We start from the raw sequence: 14807 nt of genomic DNA, 5'->3' as shown, positions 1-14807 counted from the left end.
GGAGGGGGGTGACCATACTTTTCCCTTTACCCTCTCCCCCTCCTCCTCTCCCCCACCTCTTAGATGATGACACTCTCTGGTGGTACCGACTGGATTCAAACCAAAGAAAATCATATAACTGAGCTCCACTTTTCAGTCTTCTCAATGACAAATGATGTAATTTATTATAGATTTTACAAAGGAGGGAGATTTGTTTCTCTTTTCTTTTTGAAAGTTTAGAGCAACACTCAACCCCTTTGTGCTACTTCCTGGGTGCCTCTGAAGAGCAGCGCTTCATTGAGGAAACAAGAGTGTGTGTGTGTGTGTGTTTGTGTGTGCGTGCGTGTGTGTGTGTGTGTGTGTGTGTGTGTGTGTGTGTGTGTGTGTGTGTGCATATGTTATCATTCACTGTGTGACTCATAAAGTGCTTACTGCTCTTGAGTAAACACCTTTCTCACACTCACATCCACTTACCCGGCCACTGCTGCATAAACAACACAAACACACTCACACACACACACACACAACATAATAACACAACCCGGCTCTCTCTTCTTTTCTCACATACACAGCACATACAAACAGTGAGTTAATCAGACCTATAAACCCTCCTTGCTGCTGGAAGATAAGCAGTGTGCTGCTAGCTCTGCCCTCCTGAGAGCTGCACTCCTCTAGCGCTGCCGTGGAGCCGCCTGATAAGGCAGGGGAGTATGGGATACCCTGAGAGATGCAGGCAGGCTCTCTCACACACACACACAGGCTCACGCACACAATGCTCAGTATCACTTAGCCAGGTCCTCTGTTGGGCCAATCCGAGGTTTGCAGGGCCTGAGGCTCCACCAATCAGCCTTCTCCATCAGGTATTGTTAATCTCACCAATCGGCCTGCAGGTGGATTGTGTGTGTGTGTTTGCTGTGTAGTTTATGCCAATGCAATCAGCTGTATGTGAGAAAAATGTACCTTGATAAAATCTACCTTTGATGCCCAACAAAAATGAAAAATTGTTTTCCTTAAGACGGAACAAGAATTTGAAAAAGACGGTAACTTCCATGTGCAAGATCCATTATATCTCTCTCTCTTACACACACACACACACACACACACATACTGCAACATACTAAGTAGCAGTTGTGCAATTACTTAATCGTTAGTAACAAGGAGATGGAACTTGTGTATTCCTAGGCACATGGTACCTAATTCGACTCTTCACACCCTGCAAAAAATGAAAAAATTAAAAAAGATGTCTTATTGTCCAGATGTTGATGAGGATAAGTCTGGGTCTGGGGTCTTAATTGATTTTCCTCTGCTTGAATGTCATTGAGTGTAATTTTACTTTACAATTTCAGCTGATGTAAGGTTTTATCAACCTAAATTTCTGTACAACACAATATTTGAGTTTTTAACGCAGGTTTTAACGCTGAAGTTACTTATGTTTTTACAGGCTATTTTTAAACAAAAATGAACATTATATGTGCTTCAACCCAACCAGTTTTTTTTTTTAAAGGTGTATCAAAATGGACCGTTACTAAATGTTTTGTTGTTAATAATACAATGAAGTTGCCTCTAAGTACCTAGAAAGTAATACTATTTTTTAACAAAAATGTTGTTTTATGTGTACGGTAGGAATTTTACTTAAAATGACTTATTTCTGTATTGGAACATAAGTAACGAATCTCAAGTGCATTCCACCCCAATACCTTAAACCTTACTACTGCAAGCCGATTAGTGAGATTAACAATAGGCTATGCAGTTTATTTAAGTTATTGGAACTGCACAGACGTTGCAGATGTTTGTCGTTTGATCGTTACAGAGTGAGGGTGAAATATGCCATTACATCCAGGTCAGTCAGTGCAAACCAGCAGAAGCAGCAGCGTTCTATAGCTTCAGTCTGCCTCTGTAACCACACTGGCTCCTCTTGGAAGTTGGCGCGGGTCAAATGCGTCTTAATTCACGGTAAAAGAAATGAGAGAATGGCCGTGAGTCGGGCCTGTTCCACTGTCCGTGCCAAGGTCAGCATTCCTCGCCGGGCTGTTGCCTAGTGTAACTTTTGTTTCCCGGATTGTGTAAAGCTCCGGGGAGAGACGGTATACAGGAGCACGAGAGAAGAGGAAAAAGAAGTTTGCAAATGAGCGAGAACTGCCGTTTGAAACGAACATGAAGCTGCTTTGTGCACGCGCGGGATGTATGGAAAGGTGTTGATATATGGGCCTACACTCAAGAAGTTTGTGTCTGAAGGGATGTCCTCAAGAGATAATGTAGCATCACAGTGAAAAAGATCTAAAATCTGAAATATAATTCTTCACATTCACATTTCAGGGAAATGTTAACATGATTGCATTGTAAGAGGGCTGATAATATCAGTAAGCGTTATAATGAGTAATGACAGTACTTTCCCTCGCGTGCTCAAGCCAAATTGTTTTTAAGGTTTAAGAAATGCGGCCTTCAGGGTCTCTCATATGACTCCTTCAGTTTCTGTTCTGCACGTGTTTGGTTGTTTTTCTTTTTTTTTTTTTTAACATATTGGTCTGTTATATTTATCTCATTAAATCTGTCTCAAAACTTTAAAATTAACCCAGACTTTCACATTATTGCAATATGTTTTCCATCAAACCACCGGGCATTTAAACATCTGTAAACAGATTAATACATCGCAATGATGCGTTTAGCTTCTCATCTAAAACTACAGAAAAGCTAGCATCAGGTCAAACTTCAAATCAAGTTAAAAATAAAATAAAAGTACATTTAGGCCTACAGGATGAGTATTAATAATATGTCCAAAAGCTTGTCTGTTTCACGCCATTTATCCTGTTCTCTATTTTAACTTGCATGCTGCATTAGGCAGCATTTAACAGTCTTCTAGTTTTAGCAGAATTTACCCACCAAAAGTGACAGTCTGCGCAGGTTGACTGAATTTAAGGTAATTAACTTGTTTGTGGTGCTCGTGCACTCAATTTAACAAATGACTGAGTTTAAAAGGCCCCAGAAACAGTTTGTGATGAAGATTTGGGCTCTCTTGCAGGCCGCTCACTCCAGAAGGCCCAAACACACACACACACACACACACACACACACACACACACACACACACACACGTATTCGCACACAAAATCAGGGGCTGATTCATAATTCATTGGATGTATTTTAGAAACGTTTGTTAAAATAGATTAGGTTATAGCTCATCCATTTTATAACATTTGTAGAATTTGAGCTCAAAGTTTTATTAAATAAGTACCCTAAACTGAAATAGGAAAATGATAATAAAAACAAGTCGAAGCAGTAATTCCATGCTGATTCTTTGCCTCGACAGAAATGCAATATTAAATGACACCAAAACTTTTATCTCATCTGAAACACAGACTACCGGTATTTCTTTATATTCATGTGTGTCTATTTTAAATAAGAAAAAAATACTTGAGGTGGAAAACAATTTTGTGTCGGGAAACTGTTGAAAAAAAACATTAAAACAAACGAAATGACCCGTATTTATGTTTCTGTCAAGTTATAAGACACTTTGAAATGTTATTTATCTAAAGAAAGCAGGTTTTATGTTTAGAATTCTTGCTGTATTTTATAAAAAAAAAACATGTTATAATTTCTGAGAAGATATATATATATATATATGAAGTGAGCTTATATTTATGATATAAAATAATGCGAAAACGTGGCTTCTTGTTGATATAACAGTCTGACGTCGTTGCCAATATGAAAAGGGCAAACCAAGAAAATAAATGTTTTTTCGTGTTGAAATAAATGTTAATCATCCGTATAACTTGAAACGTTCTATTTTGAATTAAATTGTCAGCCATATTGACTAATATGACTAAAGTTGTAGTGTTTTTTTTAAACTGAATCTTTATAAAAGTGGGATGCTCCTTAAGCTGTTTGTGGTATCGTTAATGAAACTGTGGCTTCAGGGAAATCAGAGCTTCATGGATCCCTCTGAGTGCAACATTTCAGCTGCTCTCCTCTCTGTGACTCCGAGCCCATACGCTTTTTATTTGTCTGTTTGTCAAGTGATCAAGTTGAACCAATACAGACTAAATTGGTGGCAGGTGGAAGCCATTTTGCCAGAGCTCATCATTCTATTGCATGACGTCTGCAATTGCGCACTTCCGCCAAGAGCTTCATTTCCCATAAAAGGTCAAACGCAACTTTTGTTATTTATTCAACACTGTGCCACAGTCTCTCTCTCCTGACGCCTTTCTGCTGATATTCTGTCAACATGTCCATTGACAATTTGATATTTGTGCTGCAGAATAAATATTGTGGTCAAGCTCCGGACAAGAGTATTGCACCTGCTCTTTTCTTACCAACACACAGATTATTTCAGGATCTGCAGGTTCACCTGAATAGAAAAAGACATGATTTTATAATAGAGAACTTTAACTCTTGCTGTGCAGTTTGAAGTGTACGTTGTGCTTACATAATCTAACGATGAAACAAAGGTGCAACTGCATGTTCTGAATTTCCCTCGGGATCAAAAAAGTATCTATGGTCTGAAAAATAAGTCACGTGACAGACAACTAAAACTTCTCATGTTGACACTGCAAACAGATCTGTTTTAATTCGTCATTAAAATAGAGCAAGCCTTACGTGGCGCAGCCTAGTTATTGGTTTCAGCTTAACATATTTCAAGAAATGTTTTAAAAAAAATCAATGCAACCTAATAGTCTGCACCTTTTTTGTACAAGATAAAGGGTTTGCAGAGGACAAGTTTGAGATCAAACGATGAATGACAGACGCCAATGTCTGAACTTTTAATAAAAAACATTTAAAAAAACAAAAAAAAAGCAAATTGCTTTTTGTAACAAGAACATGTGGAAAATATTTGGGTTCATCAGAAGCTCCGTTTGCTGCCTCCCGCCCTCTCCGTCGGCCCCGAGCTGCCCCTACACTTTTGCCGGTGAGAGCTACTAATCCCCTGCGTCCATGGTTTACTCTGAGCCCGTATTTAATTCCTCTAAACCCCCAGCTGCCGCCCTGGTTACTCACTGCACACGACAGACTGTGAACCGCGCGGGTTATTAATAATTCACCAGCACTCCGCTCTGCTTCTCCGGCCGCGGCCGCAGGACACCGCACGTCCCCTCCGGTGCGTGCGTGCAGCCGCGCCGCTTTTTCACTCTTGTTTACTTCATTTTTGCAGTTCGTTGTCTTTCACAGGGACACGCAAATTCCATCTCCTTGTTACTATTCAGCCTACAGACCGTCCCGGCTGGCATTGCCCTCCAGGTCCCGCTGGTCCCAAATACTCTGTTTTCGCGCAGACACATGGTGGATTTCATTTCGTTTCATTTCGCCTTTCTCTCCGTAACTTTTCCCGACCCTGAGGAGCAGGCGGGATCGCTGGACCGACGTAGAGCTCCGTATTTCACCCCTAGCAAAACCGGAGCATGCACAAGGCAACGCGTGCGGTATCGTCCCCTCTGCAGGAGCAACAGCTGATTCTGTGAGCGCGTAAGCAAAGAGTGCAAGCTACTTACTGTGGGTGCACAGCCAGACTCCTGCTCTGGCACTCGGGCTCAGACGGGAACTGTATCGGTGGCGCAAAGCGCGAGGACTCGGTGGACATTACGTTACCGGGACAGATAAGGGAGAGAGTGAGCAGAGCGCGAATATTGACGATTCTCATGGAAATATCACGAGTTGAACCCGAAGAAAAACATCTTGTATAAAAAATCTGGGAAGCAGATCACTTGGATTATTCGGCGCTGTCCTCCTTTTCCCGGACTGAGAAGAGTTGACCACAAATTGCAATAAAACATGTTTATCACGCTGCAGGCCGTGTTTTAGGACTCTTTTGCTTCCGGTTTAAGGCCCAGCTGAACAAGAAACCGAGCGGATTGCTCTCTCCCACACACTTTTTTGGAAGCCGAACTTTTGAGAGTGGAAAATGGGTCTTTGAGAGAGTTGGCACATCTCCACACACCACAATGGTACGTGCTATGTAAACCAATAATTTGCTCTTTTAAGCAGTCCGATTTATTTCAGTTGTTCAAAGATAAAACGATACACATACAGAACTTCAAAGCTAAGTTTAGTATGCTGTTACCCAACTTGTACTTCTTGTGTGTCACTCTTTTCGTGCATAAGTAATGAGTAACAGTCATCAAGTGTCCCAAGTCCTGCCACCTCCTCGCTTTTAAACATAGATGTTTCTATTTATTTCAAAAGCGTAACTTTCATGAATAATCCATTTACATTGAATATGTTGTTGCTGTTAAGAAAACATAAAACGTTTTTTTTAATAGGCACATCATGACATGTTGCCAGCCACAACAACCTCCTTGTCAAATCAGTGTCCAGCCTCTCTCAATTCACCGCCTTCTGTCGTTTTATCCACATGGAGAACATGAGGTCTCTCATTACATTGGTCTCTAATGTGGGCCTGTCTGCAAACTATTAATAGCCACATATATGATACGCACTATCGCATGTCAAACGTCAAACAGTGTATAAACAGCTAATCAAGAAGCGTTGTAAAGGTTACATAGAGACATGTGAATCATTTGGCTTTAAGAAGATGGAACTTTTTTGTGCCAACATTCAATTATGCGCCTGTTTGGTTTGTGCGTAATTACGCACAGCAGTTTATACCATTTCCTTCATGAAGCAGGTGATTTATTCATGCAATTTAGAGAAATCCTGTGACATCACACAGGTAAAGTTTTAGGCCTGGGTTAAGCATCTTATCACATTTAGCTCTCTTTTTATATGAATATTTACTCATTTTTTTCAAATTCTCCTCAGTTGTCCCAAACAGAATGTCTGTTTTAGATAGTAGAAATATTCCTTATCGGGGTGTAAAGCATTTATTTAAATGTTTTCCATGTGGGTTTTTAAAATAAGTAATAATGAGTCTGTTAAATACAGATTTATGATGTACAGCTTACACATCCTTGACCCTTAGAAATTCTTGTTTTGGCATGGAATGAGTCAAGTCAGGCTTTAGTTAGGGGAACCTCCCACATACAACCTTGAAGCTGCACAGATAGCAGGAAGGGATCTTATTTGCACATGAATATGGAAGATTATTAGTATGAATAATTATTTGTTTACAAGCATCCAAGCTGACATGGCAGCTGCCCAAGAAGCTCATCAGTAAAAATGATACAGAATTCAGGACAGGCCTCACATGGGATTATCTCAGCTTGTTATTCTCCTACTTATAGCAGCAACTCACCTCTTTTTTTAAGAAGGAGACGATATATTGTGAATGTGTGCCAAATATTTCAGTTGCATGTTAGTTTAGTCAGAATGCACTGGAGGCATCTGTCAATCAGTGTCAGAAATCTGTTAGTTTTCCCGGAGGCTGATGCTCCATCTCTGACACACAAAAAAACACTTAATCTTCACTTTTGAGTAAAGATGATCTAGAGGGCTCTACAGGTGAGGGACTTTTCCAAGTATGTGCAAAAGCAAATAAAAAGCAGTAAACATGGCTCACATTTTTGTCCCAAATGTAAGCTTTAATAGAAAAGAGACCCTCAATATTGCAACTTTTGATTTAATTAAATGAATATTAGAATTCCCAATGCTCTCTCATGGTCAGCACATGATGTGAAGGATCAGTGCATATGAGACATACAGTAATCATGTAATTCTGTGTACATAGCTGTGTAGCTGTGTAATTATCCTTAGTGTGTGTGTGTGTGTGTGTGTGTGTGTGTGTGTGTGTGTGTGTGTGTGTGTGGGGGGGGGGGGGTGTATGCGTGTGTGCTGCCTTCCTCGTTGCGATCAGAAAAGCGGTTTTCCAGACATGTGTGAGTTCTCTCTTGGCTCTTGTTGCCAGTGATGTCATCCCTCGCTTTATACTGAATATTATGCTATAATGCTTGTACTGGCCCTGGCATTTGCCTGCAATAATAAACAAGACTTCAAGCAGGCTATGATAGTTTGTGTGGTGTGTAAGCTTCTAACATGGAAACTCTGATTTTCAAACTCAAACAGCATAAACATTAGGAGAGTTAGCTTGGTTCAGTTTGTCAGGTTATTTACTTTGAAGCTGTTCTAATGCTGGTTACGGCTAAAAGTTCACATTAAATCGAGTAAGATTTCTGTCTTTATATGACTTTGAAGTTCTAGATGTCACCATTATAAAAGTATTTGACCTTTTTTCTTAATTAAAAAGTAGTCTCAATGACAGTTAATTTCCCTGAAAATATAACACACCCTGCTCTTGGGGTAAAAGGCTTTTTTTTCTCAATCAAATTAAACCTTTTGTGTTCCTCGCTCATGATGCGCAGGACCTAAACTAGTGAGCATCTTTGGGCCATTACTGTTTGTATAATCTCACATGCAGCATCTTTGGTGTCTGACGATTCCATTTTAATTCTTGGGGTCGCAATTCTATTTTTGATTTCGATTCAAAACGATTCTGGATTCATGGTTCAAAGTCTATTTTTGAATGTATACTTGCTTCAGGATCTACTCTGTCATCTGTGTGTCTGGCTTTATTTCTTGCTGCTCCATTTGGCGTTCTAATGAGTTGAGGAGCTAGCATTAGCACTCAGCAGAGACTGATTACCCCCCCAAAAAGTTACAAATCTATTTAAAATCTGTTTGTACATCAATCTATTTTTTCCCACCTGTACTAACCACTTTAAAGCCCAATCAATATAAGCAACTCCCTATAGTCTCCTGTTATTGAAAGAAATATGCATGTGAGGGACAAAACAATATTATGTAAGCTTATTTATGTGACTCAGTGATCATATTACTATACCTGCGTTAGGAGTTACAGTCATTAACTAGTCACTGTCATCATTCAAGTTTCTAAAACCAACTAAACCAACCCATCTTGCTCCATGCCCTCATATTTTATGTGCTGTTTACCCAGTTTATCACCAAAATGCTCTCTGTCATTTACATTCTTGTATAAATCCTTACCTGGATGATATCACAGAGTTATTTTTGATCAGTCTTTAAAAGAGACACATTTAAAAAAATGAATGAATTCATTGTGCAAAATCAGTGGAGTATTTCAGTGGAGTACCCAATTAATTACACAAGTGTAAACACTTAACAATATGCAGGGAACAACTCAAAACCACACTGTGCTCACAATAATGCTAGTCTTTGTTTTGTCCCCTTGAAACATTGATAAAGGATAGCATGATCTATTTTGAATGTCTTTAAATTACAACAGACACCCTCACAAGGTTGTCAAGGGATTTATTTGTTGAGGCAGAACTCATCGGAGCATTTACTTGGGCTAATTTTAAATAAAATGTGATGGTGTTCAGGACTGCAGTATAATCTTTCGCAATAAACACATTGCAAAGATCTGAATTTATTGCAATAAATAAGCAAAGATATTTGATGCAAACCAGCAACGCTTTGTCACTCAGTAGGAGTACACTTTAGACTCTCTCACCATTCTCTTCAAGCAGTCAGATGGAAGTCAAGCTAATGGTACAACAGGAGTGGAGTTATTTGAGATTCAGCTATTACCACATCACATCCCTATTATTATCACATTGTCAAAAAATAGAGTTGCACGTAATGTTTTTTTCCCCACATATTCTACAGGCCTTAGATAAAATAGACTTAAACTTCAAAATAATACTTTTATTGATGAAGATTGACATGTTAATTGGCCATATTCGAGCCTTTTTGGGCTAAACTTTTTTTTTGAGAAATGTCCTATTTTTTTTTCTTATCGCAATAAGGACAGATTTTGCAGTGTCACTGTCTTAACTATATTGTTCCGCCCTAATGATGTTTGTCTACAGCATTTATTACAGGTGAATCAAATTTTGTCCCCCCCCCAAAAAATAAAAAATAAATAAACAACAAAACATCCCATCAAGCATTTGATGAAGAAAAACTGGTGAGTTATTTCCAGTGCAGTTTTAATCAGTCAATCATTCAATAAACCAAGGTATGAATCTTTTTTTAATAGTGTGAAATCATAAAGCAAGTTTTCTCATGACAGAATACACAAAGGGCACGACTAGCTGCACTCCTGGTTACCTTAGTTAGAGAGTATGAGCGAGAACTTGGCATCAGGTGCAAAGGAAATCTTCCCTCTGACAGCAAGAAACCTCGAGCAGAACCAGACTCATTGGTGAACAGCCATCTGCTGGGACTGGATGCATCAAGAAGTTTGAAAAAAAGAAGAAGCAGTTTTTGAGCTTTCTAAAAAAAGAAAGTGACTATATTGAAATACAAACAAGTTTATCAGGATTGTTTAATTGGTGTGGTCAAATATACCAATACTTAGAGATTGGTATTTTTCCAGTGTAAAGGAAGCTTTACTTTGTCTCATCCAGCTTAGGCAGATCACGTAACACTCTTCTATCTTACATCTCATTTCTATCTCTGCTTCAATTACTTTATCAAGACTTAACCCTCACATTAATTGGTTTCAAAAGACAGCTCAGACTGCACAGCAGCTGCTAAACCGGGTAATTTGAACCTACTTAATTTGGGAAGGTGTTGGTATCGTTTGCCTTCCGAGTTTAATTTGGAAAAAGAAAAAAAAAATCACAACAACAATACATGTATTTTTCCTCCCCTATCTCCACTTTAGGGCCTTAATGAGGAATTAGAGCCAATAGCATTATTCATTAAATAGAGCTTGCCAGCTATTTATCACTGAAACAATATTAGCATATTTGTTTAAATTTTCAACACTTTTTTCATTGCATTCGTAACCAGGTTTAGCATTTTTAATAATCTGGCATCAACACAGTCTACCAAATTGAAAGCTGAAAATGAACCAGTGGCAAGCCCCAGAAACACACTAAAATCCTTTATAAACACACACATACACACACACTCTCCTCTAATTACTGCCTCCCCTGCTCCCTGTCTCATTCCTCACCTCCTGAGATGCAGGTGTAAAATATCACATTTTTCCAGCATTTCTCCCTGAGGTGGCGCTGGCTTGGACTCACACAACGTAAATTTCCCCTTTTATATTCCCCCACACATTTTTTTCTACAAACAAGTTCCCCCTCCCATCCCTCCCTCTCTTTGATGTGCTTGCCACATCTGCACAGGTTTGTTAGCTTGTTACCAGGTGAAGAATGAGGATACAATTAAGGCTGAATGAAGTGGGACTGGGAGGATGTCAGTTATGGTTTGCGGTTGAAATAAAGAAAACCTCTGATGTTCTTGAAATTGTTTACAGCTTACAGAATTGATGTTGCGAATGATTAGGACGCCATGGTGGAGGCGGATCAGAAGGTTGAGGTTGGAAGGACACCTGCAACTTATGGTTGTGTGTCCAGAAATATGGAAACCCAATGAGTTTGTGTGCTGGTGTGTGTCTGTGTTTGATGGAGATGACATGGACAAAGGAGGGTGGACCATATTTACGTGTTCAGCTATTTTCAGGGAAATGCATGATATGACTTTGTTTTGAAGTAAGCATGCAAAGTGTCAATCATACATTGACCAACAAGAGAAAAGCTGCTGCAACAGCCCGAAAGATTTGCTTTTGGAAAACAGGCTACATATTCAGACACCACAGCAAATTTAGAAACACTCACAAAAGTCCAAAACAAATACAATAATAGAGACAAACAGCAAAAACATGCAACTAAAAAGCCAAACCAAATGTGCTCATACATAAGAGATGTATAGTCAAAAACCCACAGACTGGGGGCACTGGATAGCCCAGTGGTTATGTCTTGAACCCCATGTACAAGGACTATAGTCTTCTAAGCTGGCGTCTCAGATTTGACTTTCACCCTGTGCTCTTTGCCACATATTATTCCCAACTGTCTCATCTTTCTTCTGACTTCTTCTACTATAAAGGGTTAAAAGTCCAAAATAAAACTTAAAAAAACCACCAAGAAACAAATAAAAAAGCGAAGCTTTGCATATCCAGTCATTGCACCATACTTTCCACGTGTTAACAACTCACAGTGCTTTGAAAAAAACTCAACATTCTGATATAACCAGAAATTCCTCCAGCTTGCCTTCTTTCGAAGACTCAGCTGGCTTGACAAATGGAATGGAAACCGGGCAAACTGTAAACCTGGTTCTGTTCAAAGGTGCTAATAACCTTACATGCAAACACATTATTTCAAATAGTGAAAACCTTTTTTTGGTATTAGTGCTAGATGAACAACCCCTGAGCCCAGTGCTTTACTCCTAAGAAGTAGCCTCAACTGTAACGTCAGGACTTCATGTATAAGTTTGTGATTAAGTCTGATAGAAAATAGTATTCAAACATTACAGGTCAAAATCAAAAACTCAATTTTTGCATATCAACCAGTGAACAAGCTCTGAACACAAGACTTTTGTACAGTTATGTCTCTGATTGCTCAATGATGTCAATGATTGCTTAGATACAAATCAAGAAGAAAACATGGAATTAAGATATTATTTGTCTTTTTGGCTCCATCATGGTCCCTAATTACTTCTGAGAGATATTTCACTCTGTTTAGCTGCGAAATACTCCACTTTGTAAGATAGCTATTGCTAACTTTGTTGTTGGAGCTGGACAGACAGGGAAGTGGATTTAAGAGCTTTTTTTCCCTTTGCAAACAGATGGCTTTAGATGTGACAGTGATTTGTGACAGCAAAATTTCAGGACAGAAAACAAAAACAATGAGCTGAAAGACACTAAGCTCAGTTTAGCTAAGGCTAACTGCGGAGGCAGAAGAACATTCTCTTTTGTTTAGTCACTACAAAAAGTGCAATTCATGTTGCAGACTGTTATTTCATTGATTGTGCAAGTAAAAGGACTAATTAAAGCCAGTATTGTGAAATATTCAGAATCTCTTAAGACTCTTTCAGAATTATCAATTCAATTAATATATATATATATATATATATATATATATATATATATATGATAGCCTCTTTGCGGGTCGTACAGAAATATTGAAAGATTTGGTTCGCAGATTTTAAAGTAATTAAAAGACCAGTGTTTTTCTCATTTCAGCTTCCATTACTAAGTTACGGACGGCCATACATTTCTGTGCATTAAAAAGTATTTTTTATTGTCAGTCAACTAGCACTAGCATTGCGCTTAATTCTGAGCTGGTCTGTGATTACCAACAGCGTATATTATACTACAGCTGGTCCAGGCAGTTTAAGAGCTTAACCAAAAGCCAAGGAGATGACAAGGGCACCATTTAGTGGCACAAATGGTTTCAAATGGTTCCCCTCCAGTGTTTCCTCACATATTAATCATGACAGGCTAGAGGTCGGATGCATTAAATGAAGGTAACGTTGTTTTTTCTTCGTCATTCTAATGACTTGAGGTCTAACTTAGTGTAAGTGAATTTGTCATGTTGCTCTTGCTTTACATTCAACAAAACTACCATTTACCATTTCAAACAAAACTACGGTCAATCTATATGTTAATCATCTTCCTACTCGACCTTCTGCCACATGGGGTGAAATCGCACAGATGTTCTTCCTGTGTTAGAGCAAAAGGGAAAGGGAAAAGACTAAAGCTGTAACCTCTCATTCTCAGGGATATGAATAGCCTGTGTCTCTAGCCGCAGCTCGGTGAGCCCAAGTCTGGGACTTATTATAGTGCTGTGTGTTTATGCATGGGTCTGCACATGTATTTGTGCAAGTGCAATCCCATGTCAGCGTGTGCGTGTGTATTTTGGTGTGTTTGCTTAAGTAACTTAACGTCTGTTTGGATTCCCTGAAAAAATTGTTTTCCACACATGCCAGTTTGAACGGTGTAACTTTACATTTTGTTGCTGGCAATGAGCAATGTTTGTTCCTGTTTTGGGTGTGTTTGTTTCTGCTTGGGGTATGTTAAGAAATAAGAACATAAAGTTATGGAAAACAGGATTATTTTCCCTCCTTTCCTTTATCAAGACACTCAAAGCTCCTGTGAGTTAAACTTCCTTCCCCAAAGAACTGGAATTATTTTATCAACCTAGCCATTTTTAGCATTCGCCTAACAGCTTTAGTTGATTTCCAAAACAGACGTTCAAATTTAGCCCGGTGAAAAACCAATTTGTAGTAGTTTGGACTTAAAAGTCATTGCTACAGGCCAGCTAACCAGGCAGAACTGCCATCCCTGATTCAGACCCTTAGTCTGTGGTTCCCTCCCATCCATGTTGTCTGGCCTGGCTTCCTCAGCAGAACTGCAATGGCTGCTCATTCAGAGCTCAAGTCTGTCGCCGGCGAGTCCCACACAGCATACAAATGAACTGCGCTGAATAGAAACAAACACCTCGAATAAGTAACTTAGTGGATGCAGTGTAGAGCCTGTTGCGCAGCCAAAAACTTGCTTTAGCAGAGATGTATGGCCCTGTATGGGCTTGCCTTTCGTAAATGTGTGTAGTATGTGAGTATGTGTATCAGTGTGTGTTTGAATGATTTGTGCTGAATCAGTTTGCACTGACAGAAAAGTGACCATGCAGGTGAAACAGCAGGGACAGGAAGTACCATTGTGTCAAAGGATTGTGTGCAGGACGGCAGCTAAACACTTTGCTCCCCATTCAAGTTCTGGGTGACTGTTCGGACCGGGCCTCAGGCCTTACAACAAGCATATGGGTGCAGGCAGGTGGCACATACTGTGTATGACATTGAGCAGTGTGTTGAGGCCGAACTTTAAGATAACACATTGTTTCTCATGGTGGTGGGACTTGGTACAATTAATTAATAAGTCAATCTGAAACAGCAGGGTAAGAAGGATTCTTACAGCCAAAATCTGTGTTATGTAGCCAGCTTTTTAATTATCCTAAACATACAAAAGTGTCAACTCATGAATGAATGACTTTGTGTTACATTTCAGGCAACCGAAACCTTTCTGTTGAACGAAGAACCCTCCAGAGGTCCTGGGATGCCTGAATGCTTTGTAGTATCAGATTCATACAGGGTATGCATCTATTATTATTATT

General features: G+C 39.3%; 2 protein-coding genes across 10 annotated transcripts in view; one reads left to right on the top strand and one right to left on the bottom strand.

The window, feature by feature from the left end:
* gadd45gip1 (growth arrest and DNA-damage-inducible, gamma interacting protein 1) overlaps window positions 1-5611 on the bottom strand; it is a gene marked incomplete at its 5' end in the record, with an annotated part of 34416 nt that extends 28805 nt beyond the window's left edge. Inside the window, one exon of the mRNA XM_079366883.1 lies at window positions 5463-5611. Within this exon, the coding sequence (XP_079223009.1) occupies window positions 5463-5611 (149 nt within the window). The remainder of the gene's footprint in view (window positions 1-5462) is intronic.
* nfixb (nuclear factor I/Xb) overlaps window positions 1-14807 on the top strand; it is a 120041-nt gene that overhangs the window by 5653 nt on the left and 99581 nt on the right. For 6 of the 9 annotated variants that reach the window (XM_079366853.1, XM_079366851.1, XM_079366848.1 and 3 more), the window contains exons 1-2: window positions 5795-5915; window positions 14702-14785. The exons of 1 other annotated variant lie outside the window; for it this stretch is intronic. In XM_079366853.1, the coding sequence (XP_079222979.1) occupies window positions 5913-5915; window positions 14702-14785 (87 nt within the window). In that variant the 5' untranslated portion in view covers window positions 5795-5912. Of the gene's footprint in view, window positions 1-5794; window positions 5916-14701; window positions 14786-14807 lie in introns of those variants that run through there. 2 more of the 9 variants (XM_079366855.1, XM_079366845.1) reach the window with 2 other exon arrangements.

This window comes from Symphodus melops (genome assembly GCF_947650265.1).
Source record: "Symphodus melops genome assembly, chromosome: 17".
NCBI lineage: Eukaryota > Metazoa > Chordata > Actinopteri > Labriformes > Labridae > Symphodus > Symphodus melops.
Note: the sequence above shows the minus strand (reverse complement) of the source record. Positions and strands in the feature narration are given on the sequence as shown.